We start from the raw sequence: 20,417 nt of genomic DNA, 5'->3' as shown, positions 1-20,417 counted from the left end.
CTGGTTATCAAACCTTTGTCAGAAGCATAACCTGCAAATATCCTCTCCCATTCTGAGGGCTGTCTGCTTGCTTTACTTACTGTGTTCTTGGCTGTGCAGAAGCTTTTTAGTTTGATCAGATCCCAGTAATGTACTTTTGGTGTTGCTTCAATTGGTGTTGGGGGTCCTCCTCACAAAGTATTCTCCCAGGCCAGTTTCTTTAAGTGTTTCTCCTGCACTCTCTTCAAGAATCTTTATAGTTTAATGTCTTAAGTTTAAATCTTTTATCCAGTGAGAGTTAATTATTGTTAATGATGAAAGGTGTGGGTCCATTTTCAGTCTTCTACAAGTCACCAGCCAATTCTCCCAGCACCATTTGTTAAATAGGGAATCTTTCCTCCAATTTATATTTTTGATGGGCTTATCAAAGATCAAATGATGATAAGTATCTGGGTTCATCTTTTGGTTCTCAATTCTGTTCCATACATCTACTTCTCGATTTTTGTGCCAATTCCATGCTGTTTTTATCACTATAGATTTATAGTATAGTTTGAAGTCTGGTAGCATGATTCCTCCTGATTTATTTTTATTTCTGAGTAATGTCTTGGCTATTTGAGGTTTTTTCTGGTTCCATATAAAACAAAGTATATTTTTTCCAGGTCTTTAAAATATGACAGTGCTGCTTTGATACGGATTGCCTTAAATTTGTAAATTGCTTTGGGTAATATGGACATTTTAACAATATTGATTCTTCCCAGCCATGAGCATGGTATGTTTTTCCATTTGTTAACATCTTCAGCTATTTCTTTTCTCAGAGTTTCATAATTCTCTTTATAGAGATCTTTCACATCCTTTGTTAGGTAAATTCCCAAATATTTCATCTTCTTTGGCACAACTTTAAAGGGAATAGAGTCTCTGGCTGTATTGCAGCTTGACTACTATTGGTATATATAAAAGCTACTGATTTGTGAGTATTTATTTTGTATCCTGAGGTGCTACTGTATTCTTTGATCATTTCTAAGAGTTTTATAGTTGAGTCCCTGGGATTTTCCAGGTATAAAATCGTATCATCTGCAAAGAGTGAAAGTTTGATCTCCTCTGACCCTATTTGGATACACTTCATTGCCTTCTCTTGCCTGATTAAAAAGGCTAAGAATTTCATTACAATGCAGTGGAGACAATGGGCAACCTTGCCTGGTTCCTGATCTGAGTGGGAATGTTTTCAATTTTACTTCATTCAATATTATATTGGCTATGGGTTTGCTGTAGATGGCTTCTATCAGTTTAAGAAAAGTCCCTTCGATACTGATTTTCTTAAGTGTTCTGATCATGAAAGGATGCCGGATATTGTCAAAAGTTTTTCTGCATCTATTCAGAGAATATGGTCTTCATTTTTTAGTTTGTTTATGTGATGTATTATATTTATAGATTTACATATATTGAACCAACCCTGAGACCCTGGAATAAAGCCCACTTGGTCATGGTATATAATTCATTTGATGTGTTGCTGGATTTTGTTTGCTGCATCTTATTGAATATTTTTGCATCCATGTTCATTGAAGATACTGGTCTATAGTTTTATTTTCTTGTTGGGCCTTTTACTGGTTTGGGGATCAGGGTGATATTTGCTTCATAGAATGTGTTGGGAAGTATTCCTTCTTTTTCAATGTTTTAGAAAAGGTTAAGTAATACAGGTACTAGTTCCTCTTCAAATAAGTTTTTTTAAAAAAGGAATATATGTCTTAAAGCTAAAAGAATAAAAGACACCAAAATGTTAATGAGGATTATTTGGGGAAGAGAGGATTGCAGGGAACTTGTTTCCTTCTTTTTTTGAAATTTCTCAATTTTCTAAAATGAAAGTGAAATTTTCACTCTTGAATTTTTACATTTGAATTTTAAATATTTTAATTTGAATCCAAATTTAATTATACCTATGTATATAAATATAACTTTTAAATAAATAAATTCTTCTTCAAGGTATCTGCTGGGTTTCCAGGAGAGCTGGGATCCCCTGGAGAACCAGGACCTCCTGGACGTAAGGTGAGTAGAAAAGCTATAAATCATACCATGCCCTTTTCTGCTTTAGAAAGAATCAATGCATGGAAACATCGTCCAAATGTGCATGCCTTCTGTCTGTGCTGCTTGGCCACTGTCTTCACTATTTTTTCTACTTTTATATGATCAGAGAGCGAAGAAAAAATGCTGATTAAATATTTCTTGGGACATGGGGGAAATTCAGGAAGGAAATGAAAAGTATTAGAGTGAAATGATATTTTTCAATCCTCAATGAATTTTACTTATCCGTCTAATCATTGCCCTCTTTTACATTTAATAAGTGATCACTGAATGAATTGAAGTGGAAGGAAATTAATAAATAGTGAATATGATCAAAGTTGCATTCACATGAAACTTATTTGCTTCAGAAGTTTGGGTGGGGCTCCATAGCATATTTTCTTGGGTGTCTTTCTTTGAGAGAAGCCAAACTCCTTCTGTTCCAAAGATGGGATTGAACACACAAAATTAAAACCAATTCCACTTTATTATTTCTATCCCCAACCCAGATAGACATATAGATATTTTTTCCTTCATTCATTCATTTTCTTGGAAGATAGTTGGAATACCCTTTCCAGATGTTCAGTATGAGTCTCATCTGTGTGTTTTCTAGCAAGTGAAGGGAACAGATTAAGGTTCAGCTCTGGCTGCTGTCTGGTGACCAGGGCAAAGCATGGGGGTTGAAGAACTCCAAAGTTCTCCTGTAAGGGAAAGGCAGTCACACACAACGAGGGTTAGCCTTAGCTAGTCCTGAGCCAGAGGCCTGCCCCAAAGCTCTGCAGCCAGCGTTAAGTCATTGGCTTTATCCTTAGAGTGTGGACAGTCATTCTCATCTGGCGATAGAGCTGGAGAAAAGTAATCTTTGGAGCCGTGAGTGCATCAAGCTTGATGCTTAAGTTTGTTCCCCTCAAAATATCACCATTAGGTTGTGCATACCTACCCATATTCTTTTTTTCACCTTTAACTATTAAGGAATAAAGGAATAAAACGTTTTAAAAGTTATCACTTTCTTAGGGTAATGTAAGTGCACATTCTATTGATGTGTGTCAAGAGCCATTAAAAAACTTTTCTGTTTGTTTCTCTAGGGTGTGAAAGGTCCCAAAGGAGTGGCCTCATTTTCCGTATGTATCTCCTGACCACACCAGAGTGCTCTGAGCACTCCATTTGACTTATTTATTTTTAAACTTTAGAGTCTAACTCTGTTGCTTAATTCTTTCTCTTTTATTTTTGAACTGCAGACATGTGAGCTTATTCAGTATGTGCGAGACCACAGTCGTAAGTACCCTGCTTAAAATGATCACCCAAGTTGTCAGCATTCACAGAAGGAAATCAGGGAACTCTGCACTCAGAATTGAGACCATTTGCCAGCCAACTTCTTAAAATTAAGGATGTCACTGCATATATTTTGAACCAGCACAGACTGGTGACTATTAACTCCCCCTCTGGCTGCCAGCATGTCTATTAGAACCCATTCCAGGCACTGAGCCATAATATATCTAGTGCTTTTAATCTGAAGAAAATTGAGGTTTGAGGTCAGAATCTCTTAATGGTGAAATCAATCAATGAAGAGTCACATGGAACATTTGAAAAAAATGATTACTAACACCTGCCAGTAACTGATAGGATTGAATTCACCTGGTGTGGAAAAAGCAGCTGTGATGACAGGGTGGCAGCCCTGACTTTGGTTTAGGGTTTGTTGTTCCTTTTCTGAAGAGGTATGTTTGATTACCTTTAGCTGAGCAGACTGATTTGCTTATAAAAATCAGAATAATGTTTATTCTGCCAGAATTTTTTTCTCTCTCTTAAAATTTAAAAAACAAAAAGACATTTTGATTTGGTAAATGTTCATTTGAATTCATCTTATGACCCTTATAACAGGCTCTTCTATCAAAATGTATCTTGGTACCATCAAAAAAATTTTATGTTCACTATTAGAAGAGATTTGACTATTTAATGTTTACCTGCAAATGCATAATAACGTCTCAAATAAACAATATGAGTGAAAAGAGGAGTCAAAAATCTTCTTAAAGCCTTTTGGGGGAGAAAAATAGAAACATTAAGAGCCTATTTCAGTAGAGAAAATTGGTCTCAAATATACAGACTTTTAAAAGCTTAGAATGCAGTGTTCATCAGAACTCTGTTTTTTTCATAGCAGAGTGAGACCATGATGGGAATCATAATGTGTGCATACATTGAGTCATGAATATTGGTTGTTTTGGAGGTGAATTAGCACAATAGGTTTTCTGACATAGGGGCCCTGTGAACTGTAATGGCTCAAGGGCAAATCCAAGTGTGATGGGACCTGATCTTTAAAAATTTGAGGGGCTCAATAGAAAATCACAAATCCAAAAGTAGGTACAAAGCTATTTCAAAAGTAAGTGTTGTTTAGAGCAAAAAAGGAAATCACAGCCAATAACTTCTGCATATTTCATAAGAACATGTGGTCATATGAACAATATGGCTATAGGTCCCTCCCAGGAAGGTTTTGCAAGAGGCCCCTGCAAGGAAGAAGTCTAAACTAGCACTGTCCAAGAGAACTTTCTGCAATAATGGAAGTGTCCACTGGTCTGTATAAGAGCCATAGCCACATGTGGCTTTGAGCACTTGGAATGTGGCTAGTATAACCAAGAAGTTGAATTTTTAATTTCATTTCATTTTAATTAGACTTTCAAGCACTATATGTGGCAGTGAGTGCCATGTTGGGCAATGCAGGTCTAAAGCAAATATTCGCTTACTTCAAAGTAAATCCACTTCTGATAGTTATATGATACATAAAGATGCACATATATACATACACCGTACAAACAGCAGAAAGTTCTCTTGGACAGTGCTAGTTTAGACTTCTTCCTTGCAGGGGCCTCTTGCAAAGCCTTCCTGGGAGGGACCCATAGCCATATTGTTCATATGACCACATGTTCTTATGTATATGTATATGTATCTTATGCATATATATGTATCTATAATTGATAGCTATGGACATCTACATGGGAAAAAATTAAAATAAAATCAGGACCTTTTAACTTTCCAAATTCAGTGCACCTCCCTACAACAGCATGTTCTCTCCTGGGCAAACATCCATTGCCTGTGACAGATGGCTGCAGGCTGCTGATTTATGGCAGTAAATCCCATCCCCTTCCCTGTGGAAGGAACAGTGCTTCTACCAAGATGTTGGGCTTTGTCTACATTTTCTCCAAACCCTATCTGTTGCCTTGATTTTTGAGTCATCTACAAAAAGCAGACAAAGCAGAACTTCACTGTTCCTACATGGTACTGAACTCTGTTCTTTGTTCTTCTTCCCCAGCTGGCAGACACGGTGAGTAATCTTTATTTACAGCATGTTTTAATCAAGCTCCAAAATGTCATACATCTGGAAAGATGAATTAGAGCAGTGTATTGGCTACCAACTGATAATAAATTTTATCTGGGCTTTCTTTGCTGCCTCATACTGGTAGCAGAGTCTTGCCTCCAATAAATCACTCAGTTTTAGCTGAGCTTTACAACTATTTCTCCACCAAATAATTTGGGGGTTTTTTGGTCATGTCTGGCTCTTTTATTGTCGGGGATTCATTGAGGGTACAAGAAACCAGGTTACACTGATTGAATTTGTTAGGTAAAGTCCCTCTTACAATTGTGTCTGGCCCCCAAAAGGTGTGTCACACTGAGACCCCACCCCTTCCCCCCTCCCTCTGTCTGCTCTTCCTTTCCCCCACTCCCATCCCTCCTTCTCTCTCTCTCTGCTCTCCCCTTCCCCCACCCCTCACTGTGTACTAGGTCATTAATTGTCCTCATATCAGAATTGAGTACATAGGATTCATGCTTCTCCATTCTTGTGATGCTTTACTAAGAATAATGTGCTCCACTTCCATCCAGGTTAATACAAAGGATGTAAAGCCTCCACCTTTTAATTTTTATTAATATCATAATGACTAACATCTCCATTCAAGTTACTTCCAGGGCTTTTTCTTTCTTTCTTTTTTTTTTTTTTTTTTTTTTCAGTTTTTGGCCAGGGCTCAGTTTGAACCCACCACCTCTGGCATATGGGGCCAGTGCCTTACTCCTTTGAGCCACAGGAGCTCCTCCAGGGATTTTTCTTTCAATACTCATATGTCTTGCCCTTTCATTTTTTTCCTCTTTCATATTATCTCTGTATCCATGGATTAAGCTGTAGCAGAGCAGAATAAAAGTAGGGCAATCAGATAGCAGGTAAGCAGAATGCGAAGCTCAGATAATGCTAAATCCACAAAGCTCATGCATGATGTTAATTACCAAGTTAGCTTAATATTTTTCAGTGCCGGTTTTCAAGTGTCTTATAAATGCTTCTGAACTATTTTGTGTAAACCCCTCATCACTCTCTTATACATTTATACACTTATATTTTTTGCATAAACCCACCAACCCATGTCTTCCAATTGCCTGTTTGTGCATTTAACAAATATTTATTGAAAGCCTACTTTGTGAGTATATCTTTCCTGGGCACTGGAGACACAAAGTTGAATGATATACGTGCTTCCTGTTCTCAGAAACTTCCATTTTCATGGAGGATCCAGATAATAAATAAATATGGCTGGATAAGGAATCCTATAGCTGCAATGAACGAGATAAAGGGTAGGATGCTGTAGCCCAGGACAGCGTGAGGGGAGAGATGTTTTGGATGGAGGGCTCCTCTTATAGGCAATGAAACTGAGTTTGGAGTGAAGAGTAAAAACAGCTGGGAAGAGGGAAGGCAAGGGCAAAGGCCCTGAAACAGAAAAGACCTTGGTATTTCTTTGGAACCAGGGGAGCCCAGTATGAGTGAGATCTAGGTAGGGAAAGGGAAGTGTCATGTGAGAAAGTGGAGGAATGGGCAGTGGCCGGGCAAGCTGAGGTTATAACAAGGAGTTTGCTGGAAGTATTGAAGGGAGGAGTGTGATGGACAATTGTCAAAAGTTTTCTTGAGCTACTACGAGGAGACTAAATTGTGTGTGGGGGGATAATTATTCAAGACTTAGGTAGTTAATATTTTACATATTTTTGCATGCTTACATTATGATTTATAAATATTTGAAAATTTCACATTTAAAACTGCTTTGCTTTCTGTGCATCTTTTTAGTAAGGTTGCGACCTGATAAGGAGCATGTTCTTATCTTTTTTAAGATCACATGTATTTTTCTGGATCCTGCCAGACTTTTTTCCTAAACAGCTCTACAAATTCTTCCCAGTGATATTTGCGAGTTACGTTTTAGTCAGAAGTTAGTGCTAAGAGTCTAACTTCGACAAGATGATAGAATTAGAATAGAATCTGCAAACAGACTCTCTATGGTTGTTTTAATTCACGTTTGCTGATTACTGTGGTTGACTATCTTTTTTTTTTTTTTTAATTGTTGGGGATTCGTTGAGGGTACAAGAAACCAGGTTACACTGATTGCATTTGTTAGGTAAAGTCCCTCTGACAATCATATCCTTTTTATTATTTTTTTATTTCATTTGAATAGAAGGGTACATATGATTGTTACATTGTTTGTGCTTGTTAGTGTCCCAGTTGTAGTTGGGCCCTTTGCCCAGAAGGTGTGCCCCTATATTTTACCTGGTCTGTGAGAACTCACCAAATCCCCTCTCTCCGCTCTGCTCCCCTCCTTGAATTTAATTATATTCTTCTCTCTCGTGGGCACATAGTTATTCACCTATTAGTTTCATGTTCTTATCTTTAGGAAAACCCGAATGCCCAGTGCATCCAACCGAGTTGGTGTTTGTGTTGGACCAGTCCCGGGATGTCACGGAGCAGGAATTTGAGCGGATGAAGGGGATGATGGCTTCCCTGGTGAGCGACGTCAAAGTCCGGGAGAACAGCTGCCCGGTGGGCGCGCGCATCGCCATCCTCTCCTACGACTCCCACGCCAGGCACCTCGTCCGCTTCTCCGACGCCTACAAGAAGAACCGACTTCTCCGGGAAATCGAAGCTATCCCTTACGAGAGATCTTCAGCCAGCCGGGAGATCGGCAAAGCAATGAGGTTTATTTCCAGGAACGTCTTCAAGAGGACACTTCCGGGGGCGCACACGAGAAGAATTGCCACGTTTTTCAGCAGCGGTCAATCCGCAGACACCCAGTCCATCACCACGGCCGCCATGGAATTCAGTGCGCTGGACATCGTTCCCGTCGTCATCGCTTTTGGCAACGTGCCCTCCGTCAAGCGTGTGTTTGCGGTATGAGGGTGAAGTCTTTCCCATAACAATTTTTAGTTATTTTGCCTGCATTCAGGAGCCCCTGCCTATAAGACAGCATAGGACTATAGTTACATACTTTCAAAATCAAGATCATTTGTTTGGAGGTTTTGTAAAACTCTGGATTGGCAGCGTAGAAGGCTAAGTATTACTATTTGCCAATAATATGCAGTGCTCTTTATATGCATTGCATGCATTATCTATTTAATTCTCACAAGTAGTGCGTATGAGATAGCTACAGCTGTCCTTCCCATTTTATAGGTGACAAAACTGAGCCTGGAGAAATTAAACTACTTGTCCAGGCACACACAGCTCTAAGAAATGGCAGTGTCAGGACTGGACTTCAGGTTGGCTCTTCCAGGGCTTTCCCAGGCTGCTCTCCAAGGTGCCTCTGTGTTATAAATACTGAATCAGAGCCAGGCACTATTGCTCACCCCTGTAATCCTAGCACTTGGGAGGCCAAAGCAGGCGGATCACCTGAGCTCAGGAGTTCAAGACTAGCCTGAGCAACAACAAGATCCCCATCTCTACTTAAAAAAAAAAAAAATAGAAAAACTAGCTGGGTGTTGTGGCGGTTGTTTGTGGTTCTAGCTACTTCAGAGGCGGAGGCAACAGGATCCCTGAAATCCAGGAGTTTGAAGTTGCTGTGAGCTAAGATGACTCTACAATACTCTTCCCAGGGTGAGAAAGTGACACTCTGTCTCAAAAAAAGAAAGAAAGAGAGAGAGAGAGAGGAGGAAAGGAAAGGAAGGAAAGAAAGAAAGAAAGAAAGAAAGAAAGAAAGAAAGAAAGAAAGAAAGGAAGGAAGGAAGGAAGGAAGGAAGGAAAGGAAGGAAAGAAAGAAAAGAAAAGAAAAGAAAAGAAAAGAAAAGAAAAGAAAAGAAAAGAAAAGAAAAGAAAAGAAAAGAAAGAGAGAAAGGGAGAGAGAGAGAGAAGGGAGGAAAGGAAGGGAAGGAGGGAAGGGAAGGAAGGAAGGAGGGAAGGGAAGGGAAGGGAAGGGAGGAAAGGAAGGGAAGGAGGGAAGGGAAGGGAAGGAAGGAAGGAGAGAAGGGAAGGGAAGGGAAGGGAAGGGAAGGGAAGGGAAAGAAATTAAAGCAGGGTGCCAGTAAACACATTTAGATAGCCAAGAAAGTGGTTGTTGTTATGTGAGGATAACTAATTGGCTGGTTTCATGATTTCACCAGTTATGGAAAGATCCAAATCTTCAACCATTCCAGTTATAGCTTCTTAGATTCAGTATTATAATCCTCCTGTGTAACATTCCTAAATAAATCACCTGGGATTAGACAGCTGTGGATGAGCTACCACCTCAGTAGTGGCTCAGCAGCAGGGCTCTGTTACAGAGGACCTGGGGGCCCAGCAAAGCACCTTCTGGTCAGCTGTGTTGCCCAGATGAGGTGTTTTGTTCTCCGTACAAGTGAAGACAGACAATGAAGAGGGCTCCAGGGAGCAGCAAAAAGGTATTGGAAAATGCAAACTCAATAAAAAGACCAGCCATCTGAAAATTACTTCACTTAAAGAAAGGAAGGCAAAAAGCCACTAAATCATTGGCTTCACTTGTGTGAAAAGTCATTACTGGAGAAAATTAGCCAGCTGACTGCCAACTTCATGAAATATTGTATTAGGGGAGCTAGGAGGAATAGCAGTAGGGAACCTCCAGTTAAGTTTAAGAACTTTCTGAAGGCAATTTTGATTTACTGTTGGCATGAATTAAACAGCCTAATGCAGGTGGTCAGCATGCCACCTTCTTCTGAAGGCTTTTTATAGGGCAATCACTCACCTGTTCAGGGTGACTTCTATCTCTCCTAGAAACTGGAACCTAGCATGAAGTGGCCTTTTGAGGTCCTTTCCACCTCTACAGTTTTCTGTGAAAGCATTGAAATAAGCAGAACAGCACTGAAATGTATTTGTTATCTATAAAATATGGAAAGCAGTATCTTTTTTCTAGTTGGTGTGAAGAGTAAATGATACAACACTGCATTAGTGCCTACTCCATAGTAAGCACTCAAGAATGATCCCTTTTGCTTTAGTCATCATTCAGCTGCTTGGTGCTAAACTAAAATCTGTTTAATAATAATGCAGTCTGGGTTGTAAAGGAGCTGAAACTGCTGTCAGCATCATTGAATTCTGCAAAAGAAAAGGCTGATGTGTCAGGCTCAGAAAGGAAATGTGCACGAGTTAGAAAAGATTGGGGTCAGGCTACACAAATGTAGCTGTTATGAGAAGAGGCAACTCAGAAATTCTCTAAGTTTTGGTTACAGAGAGTCCTCATAATTCCCTTGTCCATGACTTTATTTGGTGACAAAATAAAAGACAACTTTATATCCTGATCTAAATAATTGAAGGCACTTGGGATATAAACTTACAGTGACACAATCCTCCCCACCTGCCAGTTCAAAGGTATGTACACAGCATATGATTTATGAAAAAGTAGGTGGTGGTTAAACTTTTGAGTGTTCACAATCTTACTTAGAGATCGATGAAGCTGATTTCTCAATTCTTCCCAACCTACCTAAACACACTTTATTTCTTTTTCGAAGGGGTTCCTCTCAAAAGAACAACAAGGAAGGTTTTCATTCCTGGTAATGACCCTCATAAATCTCCATGGCATTGGCCCCCCCAATACCCCAGAGGCAGAAGAAAAGTTAGAGATGAAGTCAGAATTTGTCCCAAGGGTGCATTCATTCAACAGATGATTAGTGACCATCTCCCTATACACCAGTTGCTGTCCTGGGCTCTGAGGATACACAAGTACACTGGGAAACCAAAAGGCTTACCCTGAAATTAAAGGATAAAACTAGACAGAGTTGTCTGGAAAAGCATACCCATACATACAGAGGCATACCCACAAACTGGTTAGAACCCAGCACCTGGTGTTGCAGAAGAGAAATGATATTACTCCTCTTCTTGCCTTCTTTTTCTTTTTTTCTATTTAGTCTCTTCCATTCCGCTTTACCTATGTTTGAATTATTGTTCACTACTATTTTCAAGAACAGAACTCAAAAGTTTAATGACACAACGTATTTTTCTTTGGGGGCCATATTTTATGACCCTGGTTTATTTCATACCCATATCACAGCTTTGCTAAACCTTGATCCCTCTGAGAGTTCAGTAGTCCAATATAAAATTGATACCAGTGCCGATGTAACGTGAGACTCAGCAGCAACGTTCTGATAGCCTAGACTGATTTCCCTGTTTCTTAGCAAATGGACTGTGATTACTATCTTGGAAGGTTTTTATGATGGTGTGAAGTTGAGTGATGAGCTATGCAAACATTCTGAAATAGAAGGCCATTTTTGACCGGAAAAACCTCAATTTCAACTTTGTTTTATGGCTAGGATTATTCCTTTAAATTTGTTTGGCAATTTCCTCTTCTGGTGAACTTTTACTTGCAGCACCTTAAGACTTCTAATCTATAGTAGGTCTCCTTTCCAATGTTCTTCTAAGAAATACGTCTCCTGTTTAGGTAGGCTAACTTATTTTCCCTTTTCCTCTGCTGTTTGGCATGTAGGTCAGAGAGAAAAAATTCAGTGTAGTATTTGATATATAGATGATTTTTATGATTAAAGAGTTGAAATGGGATGAGGGGCTTTAATGGAAAACTTTACCGTTTTGGGTACCCAACTTTTTTATTTTGAAAAGAATTTTCCTTTGCTAATATAAATTTATCTGTAGAAAGATAATTATTATTATTATTTTTGAGACAGAGCCTCACTATGTTGCCCTTGGTAGAGTGCCGTGGTGTCACAGCTCACAGCAACCTCAAACTCTTAGGCTTATGCAATTCTCTTGCCTCCCCCTCCCAAGTAGCTGGGATTACAGGTGCCCACCACAACACCTGGCTTTTTTTTTTGTTGCAGTTGTCATTGTTGTTTAGCTGGCCCGGACTGGGTTTGGACCCGCCACCCTTGGTGTATGTGCCTGGCACTGTAACCACTGTGCTTCAGGTGCTGAACCAGAAAGAAAATTATTAATAATAACAATTATATTTTTTCTTGAATGCATCAATTTATGAACCCCCATGATGTTTAGCGAAGAGCAGGGTATCGTCCAGAAGCATTTGCTGAATGCCCCGAATCTGTGGCCCTCAACCCCTGCGCCATGGACCAGGGCTGTAGGAGGTGAGCAGCAGGCAGGAGAGTGAGGCTCCATTCGTATTTATAGCTGCTCCACATTGATCACATCACTGCCTGAGCTCTGCCTCCTGTCAGATCAGAGGCACCATTAGATTCTTATAGGAGTGTGAACCCTACTATAAGCTGTGCATGTTGAGGAATCTAGGTTGTGACTTCTGAGAATCTAATGTTCCCCCCTCACCTCTGCCTGCACCCAGTGCATGGAAAAATTGTCTTCTATGAAACCGATCCCTGGTGCTAAAACAGTTGGGGATCACTGCTCCAAATCACCCATCTGTGGATGTTATGGTTGTATACCCATCCAAGCTTATGTGTCTTGGAATGCCCAGGAAAGTAGCAATAAGAAATATGAACAATAAGACCCTTTTATTTTTTTTAAGATCCTTTTATTTTAAATTGCCATCTCACATTCAATTTAAGGAATCTTTCTGTAATAAGCTAACTATAGTTATTCTAATGATATGTGGTAGGATGGTCTTTAAAATCACAGCTTCAAACGTTATTGAGAGAATATGTGCCCAAGGGGTGGGGTTGGGGGGGGTGTTGGAGAGCACAGGACCCTCTGTGGACTCTTCCAGATAAAGCCACTGGCTAGAATCATTGAGAAAAACAATGTTGCTTTAAGTTGGCACTAATACTCCTATGTTATACATAATCAAATGTGAGCGTAAATTAACAACTGGGGCAACCACCAGAAATATGGAAGTTGCTACATTGTAGATATATAGAGCTGCAAAACTAGTTAGCAAATGGCAGCAATCCCTGGGAAATATCTTGAGAAAAGCTGCTCTAAACTAAATTAGACCTCTCTGATGCAAAACTACAATTATGATCATAGTTTGTACTGCTGCCTCCCATATTCCACCCGCCTCTAGTACTCACTTTCCTCATCTTCGAATTGGTGGAATTGGATTACATGGTTGCTAGGTTTTTTCTACTTCAAATGTTCTGTGCTTCCCAGCCCTCCCCCACTTTGGATCTTGAGAGTTGTCAATAAGAAAGCTCTCAGCCCCTCCCAACTGGTCTGACCTGTGCTCTCGGGACTGACACTGGATTTGGCTTCCAGTCAGTGACCACAGTCCAAATGGAGTGAAGGCATGATTCCCTTGAAGTTGCACAGACACCCCTTAAAAGTCATGGACAGCACAGACTAACTCTTTCTTTTGGTGTATTAGCCAAGACTTCATTTAGATTTGTTTACAGACCTCCAAAACCAAATTAAATTACTTACATATAAACATGTACATACCCTAAGACCTTATTATGAAGATCTAGAGAAAAGGTATCCTCCTGTCCTGAGTTCAGGTAAGCAGCCTCTATTTTTACCCAGTGCTTACCTGGACATACAATTCAGCATTTTTCCTAAGGATCTATTTGCACAAGGAATCAGCGAGCAATGCAGATTTTACTGAGAGACTGAGTCATGAGGACATGGCCATAGCGTAAGGCATTGCCTTCCACCACAAAAGTCCAGTTTGTGTCACCACCACCCTCTTCTTTCTTCACTGCCCTGCCATCTCAGGGTTGTTTTCTTGTTTGTTTTGTTTTGGTTTTCATAGCACACAATGCTTATTTTCTTTCCTTTTTGTTTCTCCTCTCTCTGGCTTTCCCTGGCACTTCATTCCTTTTTTGATGTATATGTATCTAGAACAGTGGTTTTGAACCTGAGGGTCACGGCCTCTTGGGGAGTTGAATGACCCTTTCACTGGGGTCGCCTAAGGCCATCCTGCATATCAGATATTTACATTACCATTCAAAACAGTAGCAAAATTACAGTTATGAAGTAGCAACGAGAATAATTTTATGGTTGGGGGTCACCACAACGTGAGGAGCTGTATTAAAGGGTCGCAGCATTAGGAAAGTTGAGAACCGCTGATCTAGAAAGTTAGCTAAAGGCTTCAGTTATCACATATCCCCTCAGAACCTTCCCCCTTAACCTAGGCAGCTTATGGAGGCCAATGCCATGGTCTTCCAGAGAGGAATACTGCTGAGCACAGATTTCTCCATCTATTATGCACAGAAGAATAAAAAATGGGCAGAAACAAAGATTGGCCTCAAGAACAGTTGCTCTCTCCTCCCAATTTTCCTTGCTGCTCGGTCCATGAGACAGAATGTGGCCAGCCTACAGCTCTATTGGCCTTTACCTCTAAAAACATACTCACTGCCCACAGGACCCCAGTGCCAAATTTCTAAGAGAATGGGCCTGATCAACTCAGATGTCCGTGGTTTTTAATAACCATCTAAAAATTTCAACCCTAAATTTGCATTTCTGGAGGAAAAGCTCTTAGGTAAAACAAGGTAGAAAATTTACATCTCAATGCATGAAACTCTGATTTCAAACCTAAATGCCATTGTTTACTAAGCCAAAGAATGGCATAAGTAGGAAGCAAAATTGTCATAGGTGTAGTTTGAGAATTAATAAGTCTTTGCCTTCTCCACTGTAAAAGTTAAAAGGGATTTAGATGCAGAGAGGGAGATGCCCTTACAAATGAAGATTTCCTTTGCAGATGTAAATTTCTTTTACAAAAAAGAATCTCAACTAAAAATAGGCAGTTTCTCAACTCTGTTTGTACTTTTTTAACTAGATTACAATCAGCCCTCTGTATCCATGGGTTCAACATCCACGGACTCGAGCAACTGTAGAGGAAAGATAATCAAAAATAAATGATTACAAGACAATAAAAAATGAATGCAGTATAACAGTTATTTACATGGTATTAGGTATTGTAAGTGATGTGTAGATGACTTATTTGCATATGCTGTAAGTATGCAAATACCATGTTTTTCATATAAGAGAGTTGAGTATACGTGCATTTTGGTATCCATGGGAGTTTCTGGAACCAATCCTTCAAGAATACTGAGGGATGACTCTGAGTTCAGAGTGAAGTCCATTAACAAGTAGGGCAGACAAAGCTGCTTTCATGCAAGACTAGGATAATTTTCACTATTGTTCTGACCTTAGGATATTGACCAAAGCACCTGGCTGGGCAAGGTGGCTCCTGCCTATAATCTCAGTATTTTGGGAGGCCAAGCCAAGATCACTTGAAGCCAGTAGTTCAAGAGCAGTGTAGGCAACATAGTGAGCCCCCATCTCTAAAATATTTTTTTGTAAAGCCAGACATGGTAGCATGCCTGTAGTCCGAGCTACTCAGGAGACTGAGGTAGAAGGTTCACTTGAGCCTGGGAGTTTGAGATTCTGCAACGCAGCCTAGGAGACAGAGTGAGACACTGTCTCTAAAAAATAATAAAAAGCAGGCCTTACGGGAGGAGTTAGGGGGCTGGGGGGGGTCACGGTGTATGGCATACCTTTGGAAGTGGGACACAATTTTAAGAGGAAATTTACCTAACAGATGCAATCAGTATAACCTAATTCTTTGTAACCTCAATGAATCCCAAACAATAAAAAAAGCAGGCCCTTTTGATCAAAGTGCCCAAGTTCTAGAAATAGCTGTTTCAGTTTTTTTAATGTCTTTGAGATGGAAAAGTAATCAAAAAGATTAGTAAATTTAGAGTAGGCAAAGGAGAATAAAAAGAGAAGGTACAAAGTTGTCAATGTGTTTTTTCCCCTCATCAGTTAATTACTTAAGCTTTTCCTTAATCTTTTAGTAGCCTCTGCATACCAACCAAAAATACATCCCATTGTTTCAGAAGTATTAGGATTCCCTCCTTTTTTCCCAAAGTGCCTATAAATGAGCAATTTTTTTAGGTCAAATATTCCCCTTGGTAGCCACTGTAACTCTAAGTTATTTTTGGTAAGGTTTACCCATTTCCCTAGAAAAGCACAGGTTCTAAGGTGGAAGACTCCTTGGATTCAGATGAACCCACAACTCTGTCTTATAACCTTACCTCTGTGTTGAGCCAAGTCTGCTTTCTGCCTGATCCAGTCAGACAGCTGAGGTCTCTAACTGGATCCAATATGATCCTGGACCAGTGGTTCTCAACCTGTGGGTCACGACCCACAAGAACTGTATTAAAGTGTCGCAGCATTAGGAAGGTTGAGTACCACTCTCCTGGACCCAGCCCACTCTAAAAATTGCTGAAATAAACTCAAAAAGTTCAAACACAAGTTCGTGGAGATTAAATCCAAGAGAGAACTTGCCCACAACCCCAGTAGCTGTGAGAGACCAGCGGACACAAGGGGCCTGGTGGGTACCTTTGCTTGGTCAGTGCTCCTGAGGGTCCGTGGAGGTCTACTTTGGAGCCCCCTTCTGATGCTAAACTGTTAAAACTTCAGGCAAATTGAATTTTACAGAGTTTAAATGAGCAAAGAACAATTTGAAAACCAGGCAGTCCTCAAAACTAGAAGTTCAGAGAGCTGTGCTTTACAATGCAGATAGACAGCATTTATGGATAGAAAACGGAAGGTGAGGTACAAAAACAGCTTCATGGAACGTGGCCTGATCAGCTGGCTCCCTATAATCGTCTGAGACTCAGCTATTTGTAACAAAACCATAGTCTAAGTTAGGCTTTCAGTTAGTTTATGTACTAAGTCCGGTTGCAGTTTGTTACATGAGGCCTCAAAGTATGAAGGTGTCCTCAGGCCAAATTTAGTTTAATTTAGAACCATCCCTGGCCCAATCGGCTCTAGAAGAGAGACAGAGTTACCCCATATAAAAACAACCTCCAAAGTTCTATGTCTAGGATTAAGTATAGGAGGGAAACTTCCCACAGAAAGAGAGAAGTTGTTAGCTTAAGACAGTAGGATCACAGGAGAAAACTAAAATGTCATCTCATCCATCCCTTAGACATTAGATAGGATCATACGTATAATTTTTCTTCAGCTATCAATTATCTTTGAGTTAATTAGCCAACTTCATCATTCTTAATTATTTGGAGCTGCCTTCTCCCTGCTCTCACTACTGTCAAGCTCTCCAGGTGGGTCACTGACAATGGGGCCAGCTGGAAAATGTTGGGGAGTTGTTTAGAGAAGATCGCTGCCTGGTCATGAGTCTGAGCGCCTTTGAAAGCCAGCTTTGATGGCTAGTTCATACTGGAAACCTAAAGATAGTTCTAAAGAGCATCCTGTGACTTCACAAGGTTTTCTGGGACTTAGGGGGAAGGGGAGATCTCTGATCCTCTTCCTTAATGACGTCAGTGTCCAGTGTCTTTTGATTAGCCCTTTACCTTCCATTGAGCTTTCAGTTTTCTTCATCTATAAAGTGAGATTGATGCACATAAAAACTAACTCACTGGGTTGTTGGAATGATGGAATATAATGTGCTCCATGTTCCTTACTGACCCCCATGGCACCCACTCTGTGCCAGTAAGTGCTTTACAGTTTTGAACTCATTCAATGCTCACTGTAGTCCTGTTGGGGAGTAGTCATATTCTCATCTTACAGATGAGGAAACAGGCAAGGTAACATGCCATACAGCCAGAGAGTGAAGGTGACGCCTAGGCAGAGCTCGCAGTCATGCTGGTGGGCTGCACCTCCCTGGGCTGCCGTAGAGGAGCAGTGCTGCCCACTCCCGATCTCACTTCTCTCAACAGTCCTGGGAGGTTCTTGAAGTCCTACCCACTAAGCTGTACTTTGTCTTGCTTCTGCTTCTTGCAGATTGACGACACCGGCACCTTTCAAGTGATAGTGGTTCCCTCTGGGCCTGGGGCCAACTACACACCAGCCATAGAGAGACTGCAGCGGTGTACTTTCTGCTTCGGTAAGACCCACGAAAGATAATTAGGTCCAGCCTGTTGAGCACATTGAGTCACCACTGGCAGGAGCAGCTGGAATTTTGCAGCAAGGATGTGTGTGGCCTTGGGAAGACCTCTCAGGGGCTCTGGGTGCAACTTGCCACACTGCAGCTTCCACAGAGGGAGCCCCTCAGCTCAGCAAGCAGGGTCTCCTTTTCGATGCCCCGCCCCAGGAGGGCCATGTTCCAGGCCTCTCTATTTACTGTGGCTTCCGGGAAATACTAATGATTTTTAGAATAACTTAGCTTAACTCTTTGCCAAGTTTTTCATGCTATAAAGTATATTTATGAGTTTTCTAAATCTCAATGTTCACAGCCCCAAAGAAATAATTTACAGCAATTCAGCACCCTCCTACCTCCTTGGGGATTTTTTTTTTTTTTTTTTAGTATAGAAGAAGTAGAAAATTGGATAAATACATGCATTTCTTATTGAAAAAATGGCTTTATGGACTCCTAAATTTTTGTTTTGTTGCAACAGGGCCTCCCTCTGTTGATCAGGCTAGGGTGCAAGATCACAGCTTACTGCAACCCTTGAACTCCTGGGCTTGAGAGATCCTCCCACCTTAGCTTCTCAAATATCTAGGACAACAGTTGCATGCTACCACACCTGGCAATTTTAATAATTTTTTTGTAGAGACAAGGTATCTCTCCCCATGCTGCCTGGCCTGGTCTTGAATTCCTAGGCTCAAGAGATCCTCCACCTCTTTCTCCTAAAGTGCTGGGATTTCAGTCATGAGCCACTACACGCAGGTGTACTCACAAATATTAATCATCAAAAATATTTGCAATGTTGATTGTCTATAGTATTTTATGCATGATCTATAGGTCTAACTAGAAAACTGGACTATAATCTTCCATTTGAGTATTCTAATAATTATGAAGATGGTGGAAACCCCTGAGATTATTGATGGCTGTAATAGCTAAGAGATATCAAGCATTTACTTACAGGCCATGCACCCTTCTAATTGCTTGATATCAATAATAGTGATGATGACAGTTAATACTTAAGCTATTGTGCATATCATAATCCAAGCACTATTCTAATCCTTTTAAATGAATTATGTCATTCAATCCTTATAATCACCCTAAAACATTTGAACTATTATTAGCTCCATTTTACAAATGGAGAAAATGAAGCTTAGCACAATGTAATAATTTGCTAAGCCAGACCAAGCACATAGTTTATGAGGAATGGAAGTCACTTCCTTCCGTTCCCTAAAACTTTCCATTTGAGCCTGAATAGAATGCTCTCTCGCCTTCTCCTTGTGTATCAGTGAGAAGTTAATGCTTGCCATATGAATGACTTCACAGAGAGGTGGCAATTCTGGAGGAGAATTAGGATTTCTGGTCTAATAAATAACCCTTCTTTTTTCTGTCTTCCCCTCTGCTCCCCTCTCCCCTCCCCGCCTTTTTCTTACTGTTGCTCTCTCGCTGTCTGGATAGCACAGGGTTGGTTTAGGCACTGGCAATCTTACTTAAAGTGGTTAAAGTACTAGCCATGCTATGGAGAGACACATCCCACCCTATATATTCTCAGTTGCTCTTTCAAACATGTCAGTTATGACAGTGTGCTAGTATGTTTTACAGTCAGAAGTTGCATGTGTGTGACTTGGGTTAGATTTTGGCTCCATTTCTTGGCTTAAACCCTTGTTTTGTCTCTCAGGCATATAATGGAAGACATTTTGGCTGTCATTTACTGCAGTTTAAAAACCCACAAAACTGAGCAAATGGGAAGCCTGCTATCCCTAATTTTGGAAACTGCCTTACACATAGGTGGCTGTTCAGTCATCTGACCATTATATAGGGTTATAAAATTTTACTAAATTTCAATAAGGGGACCATAATTAATACAGAGTCACATCTTTATCGAGTCCATGAACAAGACTGAGGTTTGGAGTTTGCTACATCCCCTAGAATTGGCATTCTGGCCATTAATCTTTCATCTTATTCATGGCCCATGCCTGAATCTAAGTACCATGTCATTCCATTTCTTTTCCTTCTTTTTGGTTTTTGAAGAGGCCATTCTCATCCTAACCATCAATTATAATTAAAAACCTAGGATTACGGAATGTCAGCCCTGGAAGAGATCTCTAGGTGAATCTAGTCCTATCACCTAATTGTGCAGAAGCACCGTCCAGAATTAAGGCCCAGTGGTGACTTGGCTAGGGCACATGGCATCTTTGTTACTTATTCAGAACCCAGGTATCCCAGCTTTTAGAGGAAGGGGTCTCCCTACCACTATACTACATGGCCTCCTATCTAACAATAAAACACTGACTTCATACATAGAAACTCCTAGACATACTACTGTGTCCTTGGGCAAAGTGATTTTACTCCCATGGCTTCACTTCCTCTATAAAA

At 40.4% G+C, this 20,417-nt stretch overlaps 1 protein-coding gene across 1 annotated transcript in view; it reads left to right on the top strand.

The window, feature by feature from the left end:
• LOC100962201 (collagen alpha-6(VI) chain) overlaps positions 1 to 20,417 on the top strand; it is a 108,866-nt gene that overhangs the window by 72,153 nt on the left and 16,296 nt on the right. The window contains exons 29-34 of the mRNA XM_003781864.3: positions 1,957 to 2,019; positions 3,117 to 3,152; positions 3,270 to 3,306; positions 5,333 to 5,344; positions 7,719 to 8,212; positions 17,921 to 18,023. Coding sequence (XP_003781912.3) covers positions 1,957 to 2,019; positions 3,117 to 3,152; positions 3,270 to 3,306; positions 5,333 to 5,344; positions 7,719 to 8,212; positions 17,921 to 18,023 — 745 coding nt within the window. The remainder of the gene's footprint in view (positions 1 to 1,956; positions 2,020 to 3,116; positions 3,153 to 3,269; positions 3,307 to 5,332; positions 5,345 to 7,718; positions 8,213 to 17,920; positions 18,024 to 20,417) is intronic.

Source organism: Otolemur garnettii, unplaced genomic scaffold, assembly GCF_000181295.1.
Source record: "Otolemur garnettii isolate 467f Iridium unplaced genomic scaffold, OtoGar3 scaffold00002, whole genome shotgun sequence".
In the NCBI taxonomy this organism is placed as follows: domain Eukaryota; kingdom Metazoa; phylum Chordata; class Mammalia; order Primates; family Galagidae; genus Otolemur; species Otolemur garnettii.
The sequence above is the reverse complement of the archived record's forward strand: the minus strand, read 5'-3'. Positions and strand labels throughout refer to the sequence as shown.